This window comes from Anopheles stephensi, unplaced genomic scaffold (assembly GCF_013141755.1).
Source record: "Anopheles stephensi strain Indian unplaced genomic scaffold, UCI_ANSTEP_V1.0 ucontig302, whole genome shotgun sequence".
NCBI classification, from domain to species: Eukaryota; Metazoa; Arthropoda; class Insecta; order Diptera; family Culicidae; genus Anopheles; species Anopheles stephensi.
In genome coordinates, this window is record NW_023405239.1 from 133066 (window position 1) to 153220 (window position 20155).

General features: G+C 51.5%; 2 protein-coding genes across 2 annotated transcripts; one reads left to right on the forward strand and one right to left on the reverse strand.

Annotated features, from left to right (window-relative positions):
- Positions 1–12016: 12016 nt before the first annotated feature.
- On the reverse strand, positions 12017–12391 carry LOC118516487 (histone H2B). The gene has a single exon (XM_036062416.1). It carries the CDS (start codon positions 12389–12391, stop codon positions 12017–12019), a length of 375 nt encoding a protein of 124 aa, XP_035918309.1.
- Positions 12392–17503: 5112 nt separating this feature from the next.
- Positions 17504–19618, forward strand: LOC118516486. Its single transcript, XM_036062415.1, has 2 exons — positions 17504–18505; positions 18941–19618. The coding sequence occupies exons 1-2, from the start codon at positions 17710–17712 to the stop codon at positions 19162–19164; spliced, it is 1020 nt and encodes a 339-aa protein (XP_035918308.1). The 5' UTR covers positions 17504–17709; the 3' UTR covers positions 19165–19618.
- The last annotated feature ends 537 nt before the right edge of the window (positions 19619–20155 follow it).

The following is a 20155-nucleotide window of genomic DNA, read 5'->3' on the forward strand; positions in this document are numbered from 1 at the left end:
CCTGATGGAGATTGCATACGCGATGCGCGCAAACACTTATACTGAAATGATTCTATCCTGTTAATAATATGTTGTTGTGAACGAGTCCACATGAGGCTTTCGAATTCTAGGATCGGCCGGACAATTGTACAGTACTGAGATTTCGCACTTAATCTGTGCGAAGCAGGCCTTGGTCACGAACTGCATTTGTGCGGGCAACAGAGGAATCAGCTATTTTATAAGATAGCATATCGCGAGACGCATGAGCGTAGCGAAAGCTTCGCCAGAGAAATCACACAAAAAGAGAGCGTTTCTACCAACACTTCGTAACGTTTCTCTCGATCCTTGCGTGTGCGACGGCAGGCTTTTCGATGCTGCTTTTTTATGACACTATACATATGTTTGATTTTCACTGATCACAATCGGGAAGGGACCTGCGCGTGTTGCTCGTCTCACTTCATGGACAGTTCCGTACGTTGCTACGAAATTAAAAAAAAAAAAAAAAACACCCTGTGGTACCGTATCTCAGCGTCTGCACTAGATGGCGTCTCTCTTTGAGCATGCCTGAACACTGGTTCTGTTCGATATTCGAATCACCGCAAACGAACACCAATGATCACTTAAAATAATTCTCAATATTTTCAAACCAACCATCAATCAAAGTTGTAAAATGTAGGCATTTTAAGCAACGCTAACGGATTGTGGTCCTGAAAAGGACCGTTGAGATGAGCTGGCAACAGCTGTGTTCGCTGGCTGGCGGGGTCGTCGGGCTTAACCTCCGAAACCGTACAGAGTGCGACCTTGACGCTTCAGCGCGTACACGACGTCCATCGCTGTGACGGTCTTGCGCTTGGCGTGTTCGGTGTAGGTGACCGCATCACGGATCACGTTCTCCAGGAATACCTTCAGCACGCCACGAGTTTCCTCGTAAATCAGGCCAGAGATACGCTTCACTCCTCCACGGCGGGCCAGACGACGGATAGCTGGCTTGGTGATTCCCTGGATGTTATCGCGCAGCACTTTGCGATGACGCTTGGCTCCTCCTTTGCCCAGACCTTTGCCTCCCTTTCCGCGTCCAGTCATTTTGATCCGTAAGGTTCAGGTTCACAATGCACAATAAATGCTCTCGGCGCGAGACCGCGCCAGTATATACACTTTAGGCCACACCAACACATGCGTACCCTCTGTCGTACGCTCGCTGCGAGGAAGTGTGCATGTGTGCAGGCCGAGCGATCTTATAAAAGGGGCGTCGGAAATCGTGAAACTCTATTTCAGAAGCCACTTCGCATCGAGAAAGACACGCTCACGTCCCGCTACCCTCGGCCAACAGTGTACAATGGCCCGTACGAAGCAAACTGCCCGTAAATCGACCGGAGGCAAGGCCCCGCGCAAGCAACTGGCCACCAAGGCCGCTCGCAAGAGTGCTCCGGCCACCGGAGGAGTGAAGAAGCCGCATCGTTACCGTCCGGGAACCGTAGCCCTGCGTGAAATCCGTCGCTACCAGAAGTCGACCGAGCTGCTCATCCGCAAGCTGCCCTTCCAGCGTCTGGTTCGTGAAATTGCGCAAGACTTCAAGACCGACCTGCGTTTCCAGAGCTCGGCCGTGATGGCCCTGCAGGAAGCCAGCGAGGCGTACCTTGTCGGCCTGTTCGAGGACACCAACCTGTGCGCCATCCACGCGAAGCGCGTCACCATCATGCCGAAAGACATCCAGCTGGCCCGTCGCATCCGTGGAGAGCGTGCCTAAGTCGTCGCTGTCCCTCGAGCGGCAGTCTCGCCGCAAACAAAAACGGTCCTTCTCAGGACCACCAGAAATGTTGAGCAAAAGAGTAATGTTGAAATCATCCTCCTTCCAATCATGTCGATTCATTTTGTTGGTTAGAAAAATGTTGCATGGAGTACTCGATGCGCGCGTGTTGTTGGCATCGGAGCCTAGAGAATAGCTTTGCTTGGTTGAGTGGTACGCGACGCCACACCACATATGAATTTCTATTTTCAGGTCAAGCCAGGAAGTCATGATTGTCATCAATGTTTACCACAATGCAGCAATTCTCCGATGTACGCTAATGTTTCAAAACTGATAGTTCATAATTGTTTGTACGAAAACGTTTTAGCATAATTCTGCACTGCATTCATCACAAACATATATGCATTAAGTACATACAAACATGAATAATATTCATAAACACAAGTAATGTCTCAGGCAAGCAAAAGGATGAGTAAATGAACGATACAAAATGCTGCTCTCCGTTGGAGAAACCCAGGTTAGAAAATCATCATCCTTTCTCGCTTTGGTAGGTTTACTTTTTGCTTAGATAGAGCGAGATAGACGATTTTGTTACCTGGGAACGCTAGGAAATGCCCTAAAGTGGCTGTCTACCGCGATTCTATTGCGCAACTTGAATATTGCGCGACTGGAATTAGTTGGTTACATTTGATGATGGAGGGTTGGGTTGGGACAAATTCTTTTCGACAGATGCGTATTGTGGTCCTGAAAAGGACCGGTTGGTTGGATGGATAGATGGATGAGCTTCCCCCGTCCGTCGAGAATTACTTCGAGCTGGTGTACTTGGTGACTGCCTTGGTTCCTTCGGAGACGGCGTGCTTGGCCAGCTCACCGGGCAGCAGCAGGCGGACGGCGGTTTGGATTTCGCGGGACGTGATCGTCGAGCGCTTGTTGTAGTGCGCCAGGCGGGACGCTTCGGCAGCGATGCGCTCGAAGATGTCGTTCACGAAACTGTTCATGATGCTCATCGCCTTCGAGGAAATACCGGTGTCCGGGTGGACCTGCTTCAACACCTTGTAGATGTAGATAGCGTAGCTCTCCTTGCGGGTCTTCCTTTTCTTCTTCTTGTCCGACTTGGAGATGTTTTTCTGGGCCTTGCCAGATTTCTTCGCAGCCTTTCCACTGGTTTTCGGTGCCATTTCGCTAGCTTACGACGGGTACGATGCCAACTGTCGGAGAGTAGAAACGCGTTTGATACCGATCCAATCGCTTCATTCGGCTTTTATTTGGAACTGAGGTGACAGGCGCGCAACCAGAGAGGAGATTGCCGACGTTTTCTCTCCCGGTATATAAACGAGAAAAGGGCGCGTTTTCTGGCATTATACCGTGCCTGGACTTCGACCAGTGTGGTTATGCTGCCTGCGATTAGTGCCTGCTACTTGACTGTGCTTCTTGGTGTGCCCGTGTTGTGCTACTGTACCTGTGCTGTGATTCTCCGTGTATCGTATTTGTACCTGTGTGTGTGTTCGTGTGCTGCGCTTGTGCCTGTTCGTGAGTGTAGCCTCGTAGCCTGCTTCGGCTTCGACTTCGGCTATGCCGAAGCGTGGTAGAAGGAGGAGTAGGAAGCCAGACTCGGTAGGATCGAGCTCCGATTCGGCCGAGTCCAAGCGCTCGAGGAGCGTGGTTTCTTCCTCTTCGGAGGAATCTGACGATACGATGAGCGTGGACAGTACGGAGTCACGTTCATCCACCAGCGTGCAGGAGGATAACCTGGCACAATTTGTCACCGTAAACCGGCGACAACGGAAGGCAGTCCCGACAACGAAGCCTTCCACAACACCAGCTACGCCCGCTGTTCCTGCAGGGCGTACATCGGCTCCGGCTCCCGTATCGGCGGCAAAAATGCCTCCGATCACGGTGAAGTCACTCCCAGTAGCTGTCCTGCGTCCGGAACTGCAGGCTCGTGGAATCACACCAGAGTTCCGTATCTCCGGCGTAGGCACGTCAATCACCGTTCGATCTCCTGCTGAACAGCAGGAGGTCCTTAACTACCTGCAGCAGCGGAATGCGGAATATTTTTCGCATGACGCTAAAAACATGCGTCCCTTCAAGGCGGTGCTTCGTGGGCTTCCGGAAACGGACCTCGCGGAGATCGTTTGTGAACTGAAGGAAATCCACCAGCTCGACGTTTTGGAGGCGTTCGAGATCAAGCGCCGCGCAGAGGGCATTCAAACCAGGTTGTACCTGGTTCATTTCAAGCGAGGAACATGCTCGCTAAAAAAGCTGGAGGCAGTACGGTCAATCCAGCAAGTCATCGTGCGATGGGAGCCGTACCGCGGAGGGAAGAAAGGCCCGACGCAATGCCATCGATGTCAGGCTTTTGGGCATGGTACTCGCCATTGCCAAATTAAACCTCGGTGTGCCATCTGCGCGGCGGAGCATCTCTCGGAGCAGTGTCCATCGGGTTCGGGCACAGTAAAGTGCTCGAACTGTGGTGCTGCTCATCGCGCCGATGATCCGTCGTGTCCAAAGCGGGCCAAATACATTGAGATTCGTCAGCGCGCCAACGGTCGAAACTCTGCTCCTCCACCAGCCAAAGCTAACGTGTGGCACGCGCTTCCACCGTTAGCCACCATCCAAACCACACTCCCACACTCCATTCCTCCTCCGGTGTTGCACACTGCTCCCAAGGCCAAAAGCTTTGCGCAGATTGTGTCAGCACCAACCACTCCAAGCGTCCGACCTGCGGCAGCGCGCATCCCACAACCTAACCCAACAGTACCACAACCTAAACCAACCTCTTCTTCTTCCTTGCAATCCACAGCACCGAGATACAACCTTGCGAAGCGACTGCAGGACATCAAGAACGCTCCAGACACACCAGCTACAACACCAACCACAACTCCAGCCACAACTTCATCGGAAGACCTGTTTAGCCCGGAAGAGCTATTCGCTATATTTAGCAGAATGCTCCCGAAGATCCGCCTTTGCCGCAACAAGGGAGAACAAATCGCCGTTATCGGAGAACTATTGATGCTCCTTCACTGACCGGGCGCTGCGAGTCATCACATGGAATGCTCAGTCCGTCCGGACTAAGCAAATTCCACTCGGTGACTTCCTCGTCCGGCACAACATCGATGCAGCGCTAATAGTGGAAACATATCTCAAGCCTGAGATGAGTTTCTTCTTAGGCAACTACACCATCCATCGTCTGGATCGCACCACCTCCCGAGGCGGCGGTGTTGCCATAGCGATCCGACGTGGAATCCGGCACACACTACTCCCGCACTACAACACCACCACCATAGAAGCAATAGGCGTCCAGCTCCATACCGACACCGGTCCACTGCAGCTTACGGCAGTCTACTGTCCGCGGCAGTGCACCCTGTCGCGGAGAGCTACGTTCCGACAAGAGCTACACATCATCACCAGCAATCCGGCCCGTTCACTCATTGGGGGTGATCTCAACGCCAGGCACCAGTTGTGGGGCAACGTACGGAGCAACACAAACGGAATCGCCCTGGCGGACCTGTTGCAGCGTGGGAATTTCGTTGTGCAGTTCCCCGATGCTCCAACACACATCCCCAACCGAGGTATCCATTCAATAATAGATATTTTCCTTTCTAATTTCATCTGCAGCAAACCCCAAACCATCGATGAGCTGAACTCAGATCACTTCCCGGTCTTAACGGAACTGAATCTGAATGCAACCCGACATCCACCTCTACTGCGAAAGGACTACTGCCACACCGACTGGGCTCGCTTTGGGAGAACCGTGGACCAGCTTATCGACAACACTGACGTTGGTCCCGCGATACCCGACGTTGACGCAGCAATCGCCCGGTTCGAGGGTGCCGTCAAAGCAGCTGAAGCGGAGTGCGTCCCGGAGAGGAGTGTGCGTGGTGAGATTCTCGTTCTCGATGACCACACGCGATCACTCATCACCAGACGTAATATGCTGAGGCGACGGTATCAGCGGACTGGGGACTTGTTGCTGAAACGCCAGGCCACGCAGCTTATGCATATCATCCGCGAGCGAGTACAGACGATCCGCAACAACAGCTTCGAGCGTATGGTCCAAAGGCTACCTCCCCATGCACCCAGCTTCTGGAAAACTGCAAAAGTCCTTCGCACCAAACCCAGACCAGTACCACCACTCACCATAGCCACGACCCAGACGGCATACACACCAGCAGAAAAGTCCGATGCACTTGCCCACCAGTTCGCCAGTGCTCACCAGATCGGTCTGTCGATGCCCAGTCCACATGAGTCATCTGTGGCTGCGACGATTGACCGACTCGATGCGGACGACCCACCCTTTCCACCCGAAGACCAAACCACCATAGCAGAAGTGAAGGCTGCAGTCAAGAGAATGAGGAACATGAAGGCGCCCGGCTTCGACGGCATCTTCAACATTCTTTTGAAAAAACTGCAACCAAAGGCGCTATCACTTCTGGTAAATATCTATAACCGTTGCTTTCAACTTTTCTATTTCCCACAGTCCTGGAAGTGCGCTAAGGTGATCCCGATCCTAAAGCCAGGGAAGGATCCGACGCTGCCTGCAAGCTATCGACCCATCAGTCTGCTGAGTGCTCCCGGTAAACTCTTCGAGAGATTGGTTTACTGGAGGCTTCGCGATGCAGTCGACGAGCGGCAACTCATCCCAGCGGAGCAGTTCGGTTTCCGGTCCGGCCATTCCTCCACACTACAGCTTCTTCGGCTCAAGAACACCATCCATAGAAACAAACGAGTTTCCAAATCCACCGCTGTCGTCCTGCTGGACATCGAGAAGGCGTTCGACAACGTGTGGCACAACGGGCTCATCCACAAGTTATGCAGGTTCGGGGTTCCAGCTCACCTGGTGAACATCCTGCACAACTATCTACAACAGCGGACGTTCCGGGTCGTCGTCTCCTCAACTGCCTCTGGTGCTGCTACAGTACCAGCCGGTGTTCCGCAGGGCAGCATATTGGGGCCTTTGCTCTATTTGCTGTACACTGCGGACCTACCGACCCTTCCCGTCGGTGCGGACATGTTCCTGTTTGCAGACGACATGGCCATCGCGACGAAGGGTAGGACGTTGGTAGAGTTGAGAAGCTGCGCTCAACGTTCGCTGACCATCATCGGACAGTATGCTTCCAGCTGGAAGATCAAAATCAACCACTCCAAGACCCAGGCGATGATCATCCCCCATCGCCCGTCAAAACAGCTCATCAGTCCCCAAACCCATCACATCACCATCGACAGCATCCGGTTGCCGTGGAAGACGACGGTGCGATACCTCGGGATCACCATCGACAACCGTATGCTGTTCCATCACCACACCAAGCAAACATCCATCCGCTTGCTCATCCTATTGGGGAAGCTATACCCACTCATCAACAGACGCTCCAAGTTACACCCATCCAACAAGATAGCCATCTATAAACAGATCGTCCTGCCCACAGCAACGTACGGCATTCCTGTCTGGCGTACCTGTGCAAGGACGAACCTGCTGAAGATACAAACCAGCTGCAATAGAATCCTCCGACTAATTCTGGACGCTCCCAGCTGGACACGGCTTGAGGAGCTCTACGAAGCAGCGAACACAGCACCATTCGACGTAATAGCAGACAACATCATCAACCGGTTGCAGACTTCAGCAGCGGTTTCCACACACCAGCAGGTGAAAAACCTAATATTTAGAGAATAAGGTAGTTAGCTAGTTTTAAGATAGTAGTTTGTTTTAGTTCGTAAGTTGTTAATTAGTTTGTAAGTTTAAACTAACAATTAGCCTAAGTGCATACAACATCATTATTTAATTAACAAAAAGAACTGCCTCTTGGCATACAAAACGACAAGAGCGCTGAAAAACATTTCAGTTGATTCTCGCGAAAATATGTTAATAATGTTAATTCTAAGATATCCATCAATAAATTCTTTAACTTTAAAAAAAAAAAAAAAAAAAAACGTTTTCTGGCACAAACGAACAAGCTACGAAGCATCGCACATCGCCGCGTCGCGCTCTCAACGAACTCAACTGAAACCCAAGCCTTCATCATGTCTGGCCGTGGAAAGGGAGGAAAAGTGAAGGGAAAGGCAAAGTCCCGCTCGAACCGTGCTGGTCTGCAGTTCCCAGTTGGCCGTATCCATCGTCTGCTGCGCAAAGGCAACTATGCCGAGCGTGTCGGTGCCGGCGCACCAGTGTATCTGGCTGCCGTGATGGAGTACCTGGCCGCTGAAGTGTTGGAATTGGCAGGAAACGCTGCACGAGACAACAAGAAGACGCGCATCATCCCGCGTCATCTGCAGCTGGCCATCCGCAACGACGAGGAATTGAACAAGCTGCTGTCCGGTGTGACCATCGCCCAGGGTGGTGTGCTGCCCAACATTCAGGCCGTGCTGTTGCCGAAGAAGACCGAAAAGAAGGCCTAAGCTCACTAGCCAGCCACCAGCTGCTCCACCAAAAACCGTCCTTTTCAGGGCGACAAATCGTATTGCTAAAGAATATGTTGAACCATTCCTGTTCCCTCCCTAACCGTACCTTCGAAAATCTGCATGGAGAACGCTCAAGTATCCCACCCAGCCTGCCAGCCTGTCTCAGGTAACGCATGCGCGATGAAGTAGAAGCTGACACACAGCCTCATTAATCTGATCCGCATCCGCCTGACCTTCAGTGCAGGGTAGCCAAAACATCCCATAAAAATTAAAACAGCAAACCTTGTACAGGTAGGAATTAACCCTCCCACACGGACAGGACTGAGGATATGAGGCTTTCTTAATTAAACAAATTCTACGCTGTTTCTCGACCCGACCGACTGCACATGTATTTCCATTCCATACAATCTTTTTGATAAAAGACTCGGCGAATAGGCGCCAAAACGGGTTCGGCAATCCTCTACACGTCAAGCAGCGGCCTGGTTGGGACATACAAGTTTAGTTCGGTAGTCCCGCAACAAATAATTTCTTCTTCTTCCCAGGCATTACAACCTCGAGCGGTCTTGGCTTGCCATTTCTGGCTTTCTGTGACTTGATTGTACCCGTAGCAAAGTAGTCAGCCCTATGTACGCCCCTAGGCGGTCTGGATGGGATTTAAACCCCGGTCCTATTGTGTGTACCCGGAGCCAATTTCGCTGGTTCAGCGACTCGATGCCCAAATCGTATCTTGGGACTGTTTCAAAATTGCCCCAATAGAAATGTAGTTTTATTTCTATCTTATGCTAGTTTTGTTTTCGTTCCATTCGCATTCCCATTCCATATTCCAGGGACCAGCCTTGCCCGTGAACAACACAACACACAGGGTTTGGTCTGATAATAGTACACAGTTTTGAGATTGTATCGAAGGATCGAATAAAATTGCTTCACAAACTTCACCAACCACCACCCAGAAGAGTTGTGATTTTTTCACAACTACCCCCACGGGGGACTAAAAACGACGGCGGCGGTGGCAAAAGGAGTGGCAATGGGAGTGATCTGGTTGTTTGTACAACGCGTACGTCGGTGCCATCACTGGTGCCGGTACAATAATATTACAATGTGCATGTTCATAGGCGACGACATAGTTTAAAAAAAAACGATGACACTTATCGTCTGAAACCGTCGTCGTTGGTCTAAATAAACGCGTCCTCGAGGCGAAAAGGCGCGCACGCATTAAACGTCGGGTAAAAGGTCGGGCGCGTCATTTTGTTTTTAAGTGGAGTTTCTGTTTTCCAGTCGTTTAAGCAATGTGTGGCGCTTGGGCAGCACCGATCGAACTAAGGAGCAGTAGAGCATCCTGATGGAGATTGCATACGCGATGCGCGCAAACACTTATACTGAAATGATTCTATCCTGTTAATAATATGTTGTTGTGAACGAGTCCACATGAGGCTTTCGAATTCTAGGATCGGCCGGACAATTGTACAGTACTGAGATTTCGCACTTAATCTGTGCGAAGCAGGCCTTGGTCACGAACTGCATTTGTGCGGGCAACAGAGGAATCAGCTATTTTATAAGATAGCATATCGCGAGACGCATGAGCGTAGCGAAAGCTTCGCCAGAGAAATCACACAAAAAGAGAGCGTTTCTACCAACACTTCGTAACGTTTCTCTCGATCCTTGCGTGTGCGACGGCAGGCTTTTCGATGCTGCTTTTTTATGACACTATACATATGTTTGATTTTCACTGATCACAATCGGGAAGGGACCTGCGCGTGTTGCTCGTCTCACTTCATGGACAGTTCCGTACGTTGCTACGAAATTAAAAAAAAAAAAAAACACCCTGTGGTACCGTGTCTCAGCGTCTGCACTAGATGGCGTCTCTCTTTGAGCATGCCTGAACACTGGTTCTGTTCGATATTCGAATCACCGCAAACGAACACCAATGATCACTTAAAATAATTCTCAATATTTTCAAACCAACCATCGATCAAAGTTGTAAAATGTAGGCATTTTAGGCAACGCTAACGGATTGTGGTCCTGAAAAGGACCGTTGAGATGAGCTGGCAACAGCTGTGTTCGCTGGCTGGCGGGGTCGTCGGGCTTAACCTCCGAAACCGTACAGAGTGCGACCTTGACGCTTCAGCGCGTACACGACGTCCATCGCTGTGACGGTCTTGCGCTTGGCGTGTTCGGTGTAGGTGACCGCATCACGGATCACGTTCTCCAGGAATACCTTCAGCACGCCACGAGTTTCCTCGTAAATCAGGCCAGAGATACGCTTCACTCCTCCACGGCGGGCCAGACGACGGATAGCTGGCTTGGTGATTCCCTGGATGTTATCGCGCAGCACTTTGCGATGACGCTTGGCTCCTCCTTTGCCCAGACCTTTGCCTCCCTTTCCGCGTCCAGTCATTTTGATCCGTAAGGTTCAGGTTCACAATGCACAATAAATGCTCTCGGCGCGAGACCGCGCCATTATATACACTTTAGGCCACACCAACACATGCGTACCCTCTGTCGTACGCTCGCTGCGAGGAAGTGTGCATGTGTGCAGGCCGAGCGATCTTATAAAAGGGGCGTCGGAAGTCGTGAAACTCTATTTCAGAAGCCACTTCGCATCGAGAAAGACACGCTCACGTCCCGCTACCCTCAGCCAACAGTGTACAATGGCCCGTACGAAGCAAACTGCCCGTAAATCGACCGGAGGCAAGGCCCCGCGCAAGCAGCTGGCCACCAAGGCCGCTCGCAAGAGTGCTCCGGCCACCGGAGGAGTGAAGAAGCCGCATCGTTACCGTCCGGGAACCGTAGCCCTGCGTGAAATCCGTCGCTACCAGAAGTCGACCGAGCTGCTCATCCGCAAGCTGCCCTTCCAGCGTCTGGTTCGTGAAATTGCGCAAGACTTCAAGACCGACCTGCGTTTCCAGAGCTCGGCCGTGATGGCCCTGCAGGAAGCCAGCGAGGCGTACCTTGTCGGCCTGTTCGAGGACACCAACCTGTGCGCCATCCACGCGAAGCGCGTCACCATCATGCCGAAAGACATCCAGCTGGCCCGTCGCATCCGTGGAGAGCGTGCCTAAGTCGTCGCTGTCCCTCGAGCGGCAGTCTCGCCCCAAACAAAAACGGTCCTTCTCAGGACCACCAGAAATGTTGAGCAAAAGAGTAATGTTGAAATCATCCTCCTTCCAATCATGTCGATTCATTTTGTTGGTTAGAAAAATGTTGCATGGAGTACTCGATGCGCGCGTGTTGTTGGCATGGGAGCCTAGAGAATAGCTTTGCTTGGTTGAGTGGTACGCGACGCCACACCAACAAGGTACCCGTGTGAAGCGATCGCCATGGATATGAAATTCTATTTTCAGGTCAAGCCAGGAAGTCATGATTGCCATCAATGTTTACCACAATGCAGCAATTCTCCGATGTACGCTAATGTTTCAAAACTGATAGTTCATAATTGTTTGTACGAAAACGTTTTATCATAATTCTGCACTGCATTCATCACAAACATATATGCATTAAGTACATACAAACATGAATAATATTCATCAAACACAAGTAATGTCTCAGGCAAGCAAAAGGATGAGTAAATGAACGATACAAAATGCTGCTCTCCGTTGGAGAAACCCAGGTTAGAAAATCATCATCCTTTCTCGCTTTGGTAGGTTTACTTTTTGCTTAGATAGAGCGAGATAGACGATTTTGTTACCTGGGAACGCTAGGAAATGCCCCGTAAGTGGCTGTCTACCGCGATTCTATTGCGCAACTTGAATATTGTGCGACTGGAATTAGTTGGTAACATTTGATGATGGAGGGTTGGGTTGGGACAAATTCTTTTCGACAGATGCGTATTGTGGTCCTGAAAAGGACCGGTTGGTTGGATGGATAGATGGATGAGCTTCCCCCGTCCGTCGAGAATTACTTCGAGCTGGTGTACTTGGTAACTGCCTTAGTTCCTTCGGAGACGGCGTGCTTGGCCAGCTCACCGGGCAGCAGCAGGCGGACGGCGGTTTGGATTTCGCGGGACGTGATCGTCGAGCGCTTGTTGTAGTGCGCCAGGCGGGACGCTTCGGCAGCGATGCGCTCGAAGATGTCGTTCACGAAACTGTTCATGATGCTCATCGCCTTCGAGGAAATACCGGTGTCCGGGTGGACCTGCTTCAACACCTTGTAGATGTAGATAGCGTAGCTCTCCTTGCGGGTCTTCCTTTTCTTCTTCTTGTCCGACTTGGAGATGTTTTTCTGGGCCTTGCCAGACTTCTTCGCAGCCTTTCCACTGGTTTTCGGTGCCATTTCGCTAGCTTACGACGGGTACGATGCCAACTGTCGGAGAGTAGAAACGCGTTTGATACCGATCCAATCGCTTCATTCGGCTTTTATTTGGAACTGAGGTGACAGGCGCGCAACCAGAGAGGAGATTGCCGACGTTTTCTCTCCCGGTATATAAACGAAAAACGGGCGCGTTTTCTGGCACAAGCGAACAAGCTACGAAGCATCGCACATCGCCGCGTCGCGCTCTCAACGAACTCAACTGAAACCCAAGCCTTCATCATGTCTGGCCGTGGAAAGGGAGGAAAAGTGAAGGGAAAGGCAAAGTCCCGCTCGAACCGTGCTGGTCTGCAGTTCCCAGTTGGCCGTATCCATCGTCTGCTGCGCAAAGGCAACTATGCCGAGCGTGTCGGTGCCGGCGCACCAGTGTATCTGGCTGCCGTGATGGAGTACCTGGCCGCTGAAGTGTTGGAATTGGCAGGAAACGCTGCACGAGACAACAAGAAGACGCGCATCATCCCGCGTCATCTGCAGCTGGCCATCCGCAACGACGAGGAATTGAACAAGCTGCTGTCCGGTGTGACCATCGCCCAGGGTGGTGTGCTGCCCAACATTCAGGCCGTGCTGTTGCCGAAGAAGACCGAAAAGAAGGCCTAAGCTCACTAGCCAGCCACCAGCTGCTCCACCAAAAACCGTCCTTTTCAGGGCGACAAATCGTATTGCTAAAGAATATGTTGAACCATTCCTGTTCCCTCCCTAACCGTACCTTCGAAAATCCGCATGGAGAACGCTCAAGTATCCCACCCAGCCTGCCAGCCTGTCTCAGGTAACGCATGCGAGATGAAGTAGAAGCTGACACACAGCCTCATTAACCTGATCCGCATCCGCCTGACCTTCAGTGCAGGGTAGCCAAAACATCCCATAAAAATTAAAATAGCAAACCTTGTACAGGTAGGAATTAACCCTCCCACACGGACAGGACTGAGGATATGAGGCTTTCTTAATTAAACAAATTCTACGCTGTTTCTCGACCCGACCGACTGCACATGTATTTCCATTCCATACAATCTTTTTGATAAAAGACTCGGCGAATAGGCGCCAAAACGGGTTCGGCAATCCTCTACACGTCAAGCAGCGGCCTGGTTGGGACATACAAGTTTAGTTCGGTAGTCCCGCAACAAATAATTTCTTCTTCTTCCCAGGCATTACAACCTCGAGCGGTCTTGGCTTGCCATTTCTGGCTTTCTGTGACTTGATTGTACCCGTAGCAAAGTAGTCAGCCCTATGTACGCCCCTAGGCGGTCTGGATGGGATTTAAACCCCGGTCCTATTGTGTGTACCCGGAGCCAATTTCGCTGGTTCAGCGACTCGATGCCCAAATCGTATCTTGGGACTGTTTCAAAATTGCCCCAATAGAAATGTAGTTTTATTTCTATCTTATGCTAGTTTTGTTTTCGTTCCATTCGCATTCCCATTCCATATTCCAGGGACCAGCCTTGGCCGTGAACAACACAACACACAGGGTTTGGTCTGATAATAGTACACAGTTTTGAGATTGTATCGAAGGATCGAATAAAATTGCTTCACAAATTTCACCAACCACCACCCAGAAGAGTTGTGATTTTTTCACAACTACCCCCACGGGGGACTAAAAACGACGGCGGCGGTGGCAAAAGGAGTGGCAATGGGAGTGATCTGGTTGTTTGTACAACGCGTACGTCGGTGCCATCACTGGTGCCGGTACAATAATATTACAATGTGCATGTTCATAGGCGACGACATAGTTTAAAAAAAAACGATGACACTTAACGTCTGAAACCGTCGTCGTTGGTCTAAATAAACGCGTCCTCGAGGCGAAAAGGCGCGCACGCATTAAACGTCGGGTAAAAGGTCGGGCGCGTCATTTTGTTTTTAAGTGGAGTTTCTGTTTTCCAGTCGTTTAAGCAATGTGTGGCGCTTGGGCAGCACCGATCGAACTAAGGAGCAGTAGAGCATCCTGATGGAGATTGCATACGCGATGGGCGCAAACACTTATACTGAAATGATTCTATCCTGTTAATAATATGTTGTTGTGAACGAGTCCACATGAGGCTTTCGAATTCTAGGATCGGCCGGACAATTGTACAGTACTGAGATTTCGCACTTAATCTGTGCGAAGCAGGCCTTGGTCACGAACTGCATTTGTGCGGGCAACAGAGGAATCAGCTATTTTATAAGATAGCATATCGCGAGACGCATGAGCGTAGCGAAAGCTTCGCCAGAGAAATCACACAAAAAGAGAGCGTTTCTATCCAACACTTCGTAACGTTTCTCTCGATCCTTGCGTGTGCGACGGCAGGCTTTTCAATGCTGCTTTTTTATGACACTATACATATGTTTGATTTTCACTGATCACAATCGGGAAGGGACCTGCGCGTGTTGCTCGTCTCACTTCATGGACAGTTCCGTACGTTGCTACGAAATTAAAAAAAAACCCCCTGTGGTACCGTGTCTCAGCGTCTGCACTAGATGGCGTCTCTCTTTGAGCATGCCTGAACACTGGTTCTGTTCGATATTCGAATCACCGCAAACGAACACCAATGATCACTTAAAATAATTCTCAATATTTTCAAACCAACCATCGATCAAAGTTGTAAAATGTAGGCATTTTAGGCAACGCTAACGGATTGTGGTCCTGAAAAGGACCGTTGAGATGAGCTGGCAACAGCTGTGTTCGCTGGCTGGCGGGGTCGTCGGGCTTAACCTCCGAAACCGTACAGAGTGCGACCTTGACGCTTCAGCGCGTACACGACGTCCATCGCTGTGACGGTCTTGCGCTTGGCGTGTTCGGTGTAGGTGACCGCATCACGGATCACGTTCTCCAGGAATACCTTCAGCACGCCACGAGTTTCCTCGTAAATCAGGCCAGAGATACGCTTCACTCCTCCACGGCGGGCCAGACGACGGATAGCTGGCTTGGTGATTCCCTGGATGTTATCGCGCAGCACTTTGCGATGACGCTTGGCTCCTCCTTTGCCCAGACCTTTGCCTCCCTTTCCGCGTCCAGTCATTTTGATCCGTAAGGTTCAGGTTCACAATGCACAATAAATGCTCTCGGCGCGAGACCGCGCCATTATATACACTTTAGGCCACACCAACACATGCGTACCCTCTGTCGTACGCTCGCTGCGAGGAAGTGTGCATGTGTGCAGGCCGAGCGATCTTATAAAAGGGGCGTCGGAAGTCGTGAAACTCTATTTCAGAAGCCACTTCGCATCGAGAAAGACACGCTCACGTCCCGCTACCCTCAGCCAACAGTGTACAATGGCCCGTACGAAGCAAACTGCCCGTAAATCGACCGGAGGCAAGGCCCCGCGCAAGCAGCTGGCCACCAAGGCCGCTCGCAAGAGTGCTCCGGCCACCGGAGGAGTGAAGAAGCCGCATCGTTACCGTCCGGGAACCGTAGCCCTGCGTGAAATCCGTCGCTACCAGAAGTCGACCGAGCTGCTCATCCGCAAGCTGCCCTTCCAGCGTCTGGTTCGTGAAATTGCGCAAGACTTCAAGACCGACCTGCGTTTCCAGAGCTCGGCCGTGATGGCCCTGCAGGAAGCCAGCGAGGCGTACCTTGTCGGCCTGTTCGAGGATACCAACCTGTGCGCCATCCACGCGAAGCGCGTCACCATCATGCCGAAAGACATCCAGCTGGCCCGTCGCATCCGTGGAGAGCGTGCCTAAGTCGTCGCTGTCCCTCGAGCGGCAGTCTCGCCCCAAACAAAAACGGTCCTTCTCAGGACCACCAGAAATGTTGAGCAAAAGAGTAATGTTGAAATCATCCTCCTTCCAATCATGTCGATTCATTTTGTTGGTTAGAAAAATGTTGCATGGAGTACTCGATGCGCGCGTGTTGTTGGCATGGGAGCCTAGAGAATAGCTTTGCTTGGTTGAGTGGTACGCGACGCCACACCAACAAGGTACCCGTGTGAAGCGATCGCCATGGATATGAAATTCTATTTTCAGGTCAAGCCAGGAAGTCATGATTGCCATCAATGTTTACCACAATGCAGCAATTCTCCGATGTACGCTAATGTTTCAAAACTGATAGTTCATAATTGTTTGTACGAAAACGTTTTATCATAATTCTGCACTGCATTCATCACAAACATATATGCATTGAGTACATACAAACATGAATAATATTCATAAACACAAGTAATGTCTCAGGCAAGCAAAAGGATGAGTAAATGAACGATACAAAATGCTGCTCTCCGTTGGAGAAACCCAGGTTAGAAAATCATCATCCTTTCTCGCTTTGGTAGGTTTACTTTTTGCTTAGATAGAGCGAGATAGACGATTTTGTTACCTGGGAACGCTAGGAAATGCCCCGTAAGTGGCTGTCTACCGCGATTCTATTGCGCAACTTGAATATTGTGCGACTGGAATTAGTTGGTAACATTTGATGATGGAGGGTTGGGTTGGGACAAATTCTTTTCGACAGATGCGTATTGTGGTCCTGAAAAGGACCGGTTGGTTGGATGGATAGATGGATGAGCTTCCCCCGTCCGTCGAGAATTACTTCGAGCTGGTGTACTTGGTGACTGCCTTGGTTCCTTCGGAGACGGCGTGCTTGGCCAGCTCACCGGGCAGCAGCAGGCGGACGGCGGTTTGGATTTCGCGGGACGTGATCGTCGAGCGCTTGTTGTAGTGCGCCAGGCGGGACGCTTCGGCAGCGATGCGCTCGAAGATGTCGTTCACGAAACTGTTCATGATGCTCATCGCCTTCGAGGAAATACCGGTGTCCGGGTGGACCTGCTTCAACACCTTGTAGATGTAGATAGCGTAGCTCTCCTTGCGGGTCTTCCTTTTCTTCTTCTTGTCCGACTTGGAGATGTTTTTCTGGGCCTTGCCAGATTTCTTCGCAGCCTTTCCACTGGTTTTCGGTGCCATTTCGCTAGCTTACGACGGGTACGATGCCAACTGTCGGAGAGTAGAAACGCGTTTGATACCGATCCAATCGCTTCATTCGGCTTTTATTTGGAACTGAGGTGACAGGCGCGCAACCAGAGAGGAGATTGCCGACGTTTTCTCTCCCGGTATATAAACGAGAAAAGGGCGCGTTTTCTGGCACAAACGAACAAGCATTCTTACTGGATAATTCCGTGCCTGGACTTCGACCAGTGTGGTTATGCTGCCTGCGATTAGTGCCTGCTACTTGACTGTGCTTCTTGGTGTGCCCGTGTTGTGCTACTGTACCTGTGCTGTGATTCTCCGTGTATCGTATTTGTACCTGTGTGTGTGTTCGTGTGCTGCGCTTGTGCCTGTTCGTGAGTGTAGCCTCGTAGCCTGCTTCGGCTTCGACTTCGGCTATGCCGAAGCGTGGTAGAAGGAGGAGTAGGAAGCCAGACTCGGTAGGATCGAGCTCCGATTCGGCCGAGTCCAAGCGCTCGAGGAGCGTGGTTTCTTCCTCTTCGGAGGAATCTGACGATACGATGAGCGTGGACAGTACGGAGTCACGTTCATCCACCAGCGTGCAGGAGGATAACCTGGCACAATTTGTCACCGTAAACCGGCGACAACGGAAGGCAGTCCCGACAACGAAGCCTTCCACAACACCAGCTACGCCCGCTGTTCCTGCAGGGCGTACATCGGCTCCGGCTCCCGTATCGGCGGCAAAAATGCCTCCGATCACGGTGAAGTCACTCCCAGTAGCTGTCCTGCGTCCGGAACTGCAGGCTCGTGGAATCACACCAGAGTTCCGTATCTCCGGCGTAGGCACGTCAATCACCGTTCGATCTCCTGCTGAACAGCAGGAGGTCCTTAACTACCTGCAGCAGCGGAATGCGGAATATTTTTCGCATGACGCTAAAAACATGCGTCCCTTCAAGGCGGTGCTTCGTGGGCTTCCGGAAACGGACCTCGCGGAGATCGTTTGTGAACTGAAGGAAATCCACCAGCTCGACGTTTTGGAGGCGTTCGAGATCAAGCGCCGCGCAGAGGGCATTCAAACCAGGTTGTACCTGGTTCATTTCAAGCGAGGAACATGCTCGCTAAAAAAGCTGGAGGCAGTACGGTCAATCCAGCAAGTCATCGTGCGATGGGAGCCGTACCGCGGAGGGAAGAAAGGCCCGACGCAATGCCATCGATGTCAGGCTTTTGGGCATGGTACTCGCCATTGCCAAATTAAACCTCGGTGTGCCATCTGCGCGGCGGAGCATCTCTCGGAGCAGTGTCCATCGGGTTCGGGCACAGTAAAGTGCACGAACTGTGGTGCTGCTCATCGCGCCGATGATCCGTCGTGTCCAAAGCGGGCCAAATACATCGAGATTCGTCAGCGCGCCAACGGTCGAAACTCTGCTCCTCCACCAGCCAAAGCTAACGTGTGGCACGCGCTTCCACCGTTAGCCACCATCCAAACCACACTCCCACACTCCATTCCTCCTCCGGTGTTGCACACTGCTCCCAAGGCCAAAAGCTTTGCGCAGATTGTGTCAGCACCAACCACTCCAAGCGTCCGACCTGCGGCAGCGCGTATCCCACAACCTAACCCAACAGTACCACAAACTAAACCAACTTCTTCTTCTTCTTTGCAATCCACAGCACCGAGATACAATCTTGCGAAGCGACTGCAGGACATCAAGAACGCTCCAGACACACCAGCTACAACACCAACCACAACTCCAGCCACAACTTCATCGGAAGACCTGTTCAGCCCGGAAGAGCTATTCGCTATATTTAGCAGAATGCTCCCGAAGATCCGCCTTTGCCGCAACAAGGGAGAACAAATCGCCGTTATCGGAGAACTATTGATGCTCCTTCACTGACCGGGCGCTGCGAGTCATCACATGGAATGCTCAGTCCGTCCGGACTAAGCAAATTCCACTCGGTGACTTCCTCGTCCGGCACAACATCGATGCAGCGCTAATAGTGGAAACATATCTCAAGCCTGAGATGAGTTTCTTCTTAGGCAACTACACCATCCATCGTCTGGATCGCACCACCTCCCGAGGCGGCGGTGTTGCCATAGCGATCCGACGTGGAATCCGGCACACACTACTCCCGCACTACAACACCACCACCATAGAAGCAATAGGCGTCCAGCTCCATACCGACACCGGTCCACTGCAGCTTACGGCAGTCTACTGTCCGCGGCAGTGCACCCTGTCGCGGAGAGCTACGTTCCGACAAGAGCTACATATCATCACCAGCAATCCAGCCCGTTCACTCATTGGGGGTGATCTCAACGCCAGGCACCAGTTGTGGGGCAACGTACGGAGCAACACAAATGGAATCGCCCTGGCGGACCTGTTGCAGCGTGGAAATTTCGTCGTGCAGTTCCCCGATGCTCCAACACACATCCCCAACCGAGGTATCCATTCAATAATAGATATTTTCCTTTCTAATTTCATCTGCAGCAAACCCCGCAACCATCGATGAGCTGAACTCAGATCACTTCCCGGTCTTAACGGAACTGAATCTGAATGCAACGCGACATCCACCTCTACTGCGAAAGGACTACTGCCACACCGACTGGGCTCGCTTTGGGAGAACCGTGGACCAGCTTATCGACAACACTGACGTTGGTCCCGCGATACCCGACGTTGACGCAGCAATCGCCCGGTTCGAGGGTGCCGTCAAAGCAGCTGAAGCGGAGTGCGTCCCGGAGAGAAGTGTGCGTGGTGAGATTCTCGTTCTCGATGACCACACGCGATCACTCATCACCAGACGTAATATGCTGAGGCGACGGTATCAGAGGACTGGGGACTTGTTGCTGAAACGCCAGGCCACGCAGCTTATGCATATCATCCGCGAGCG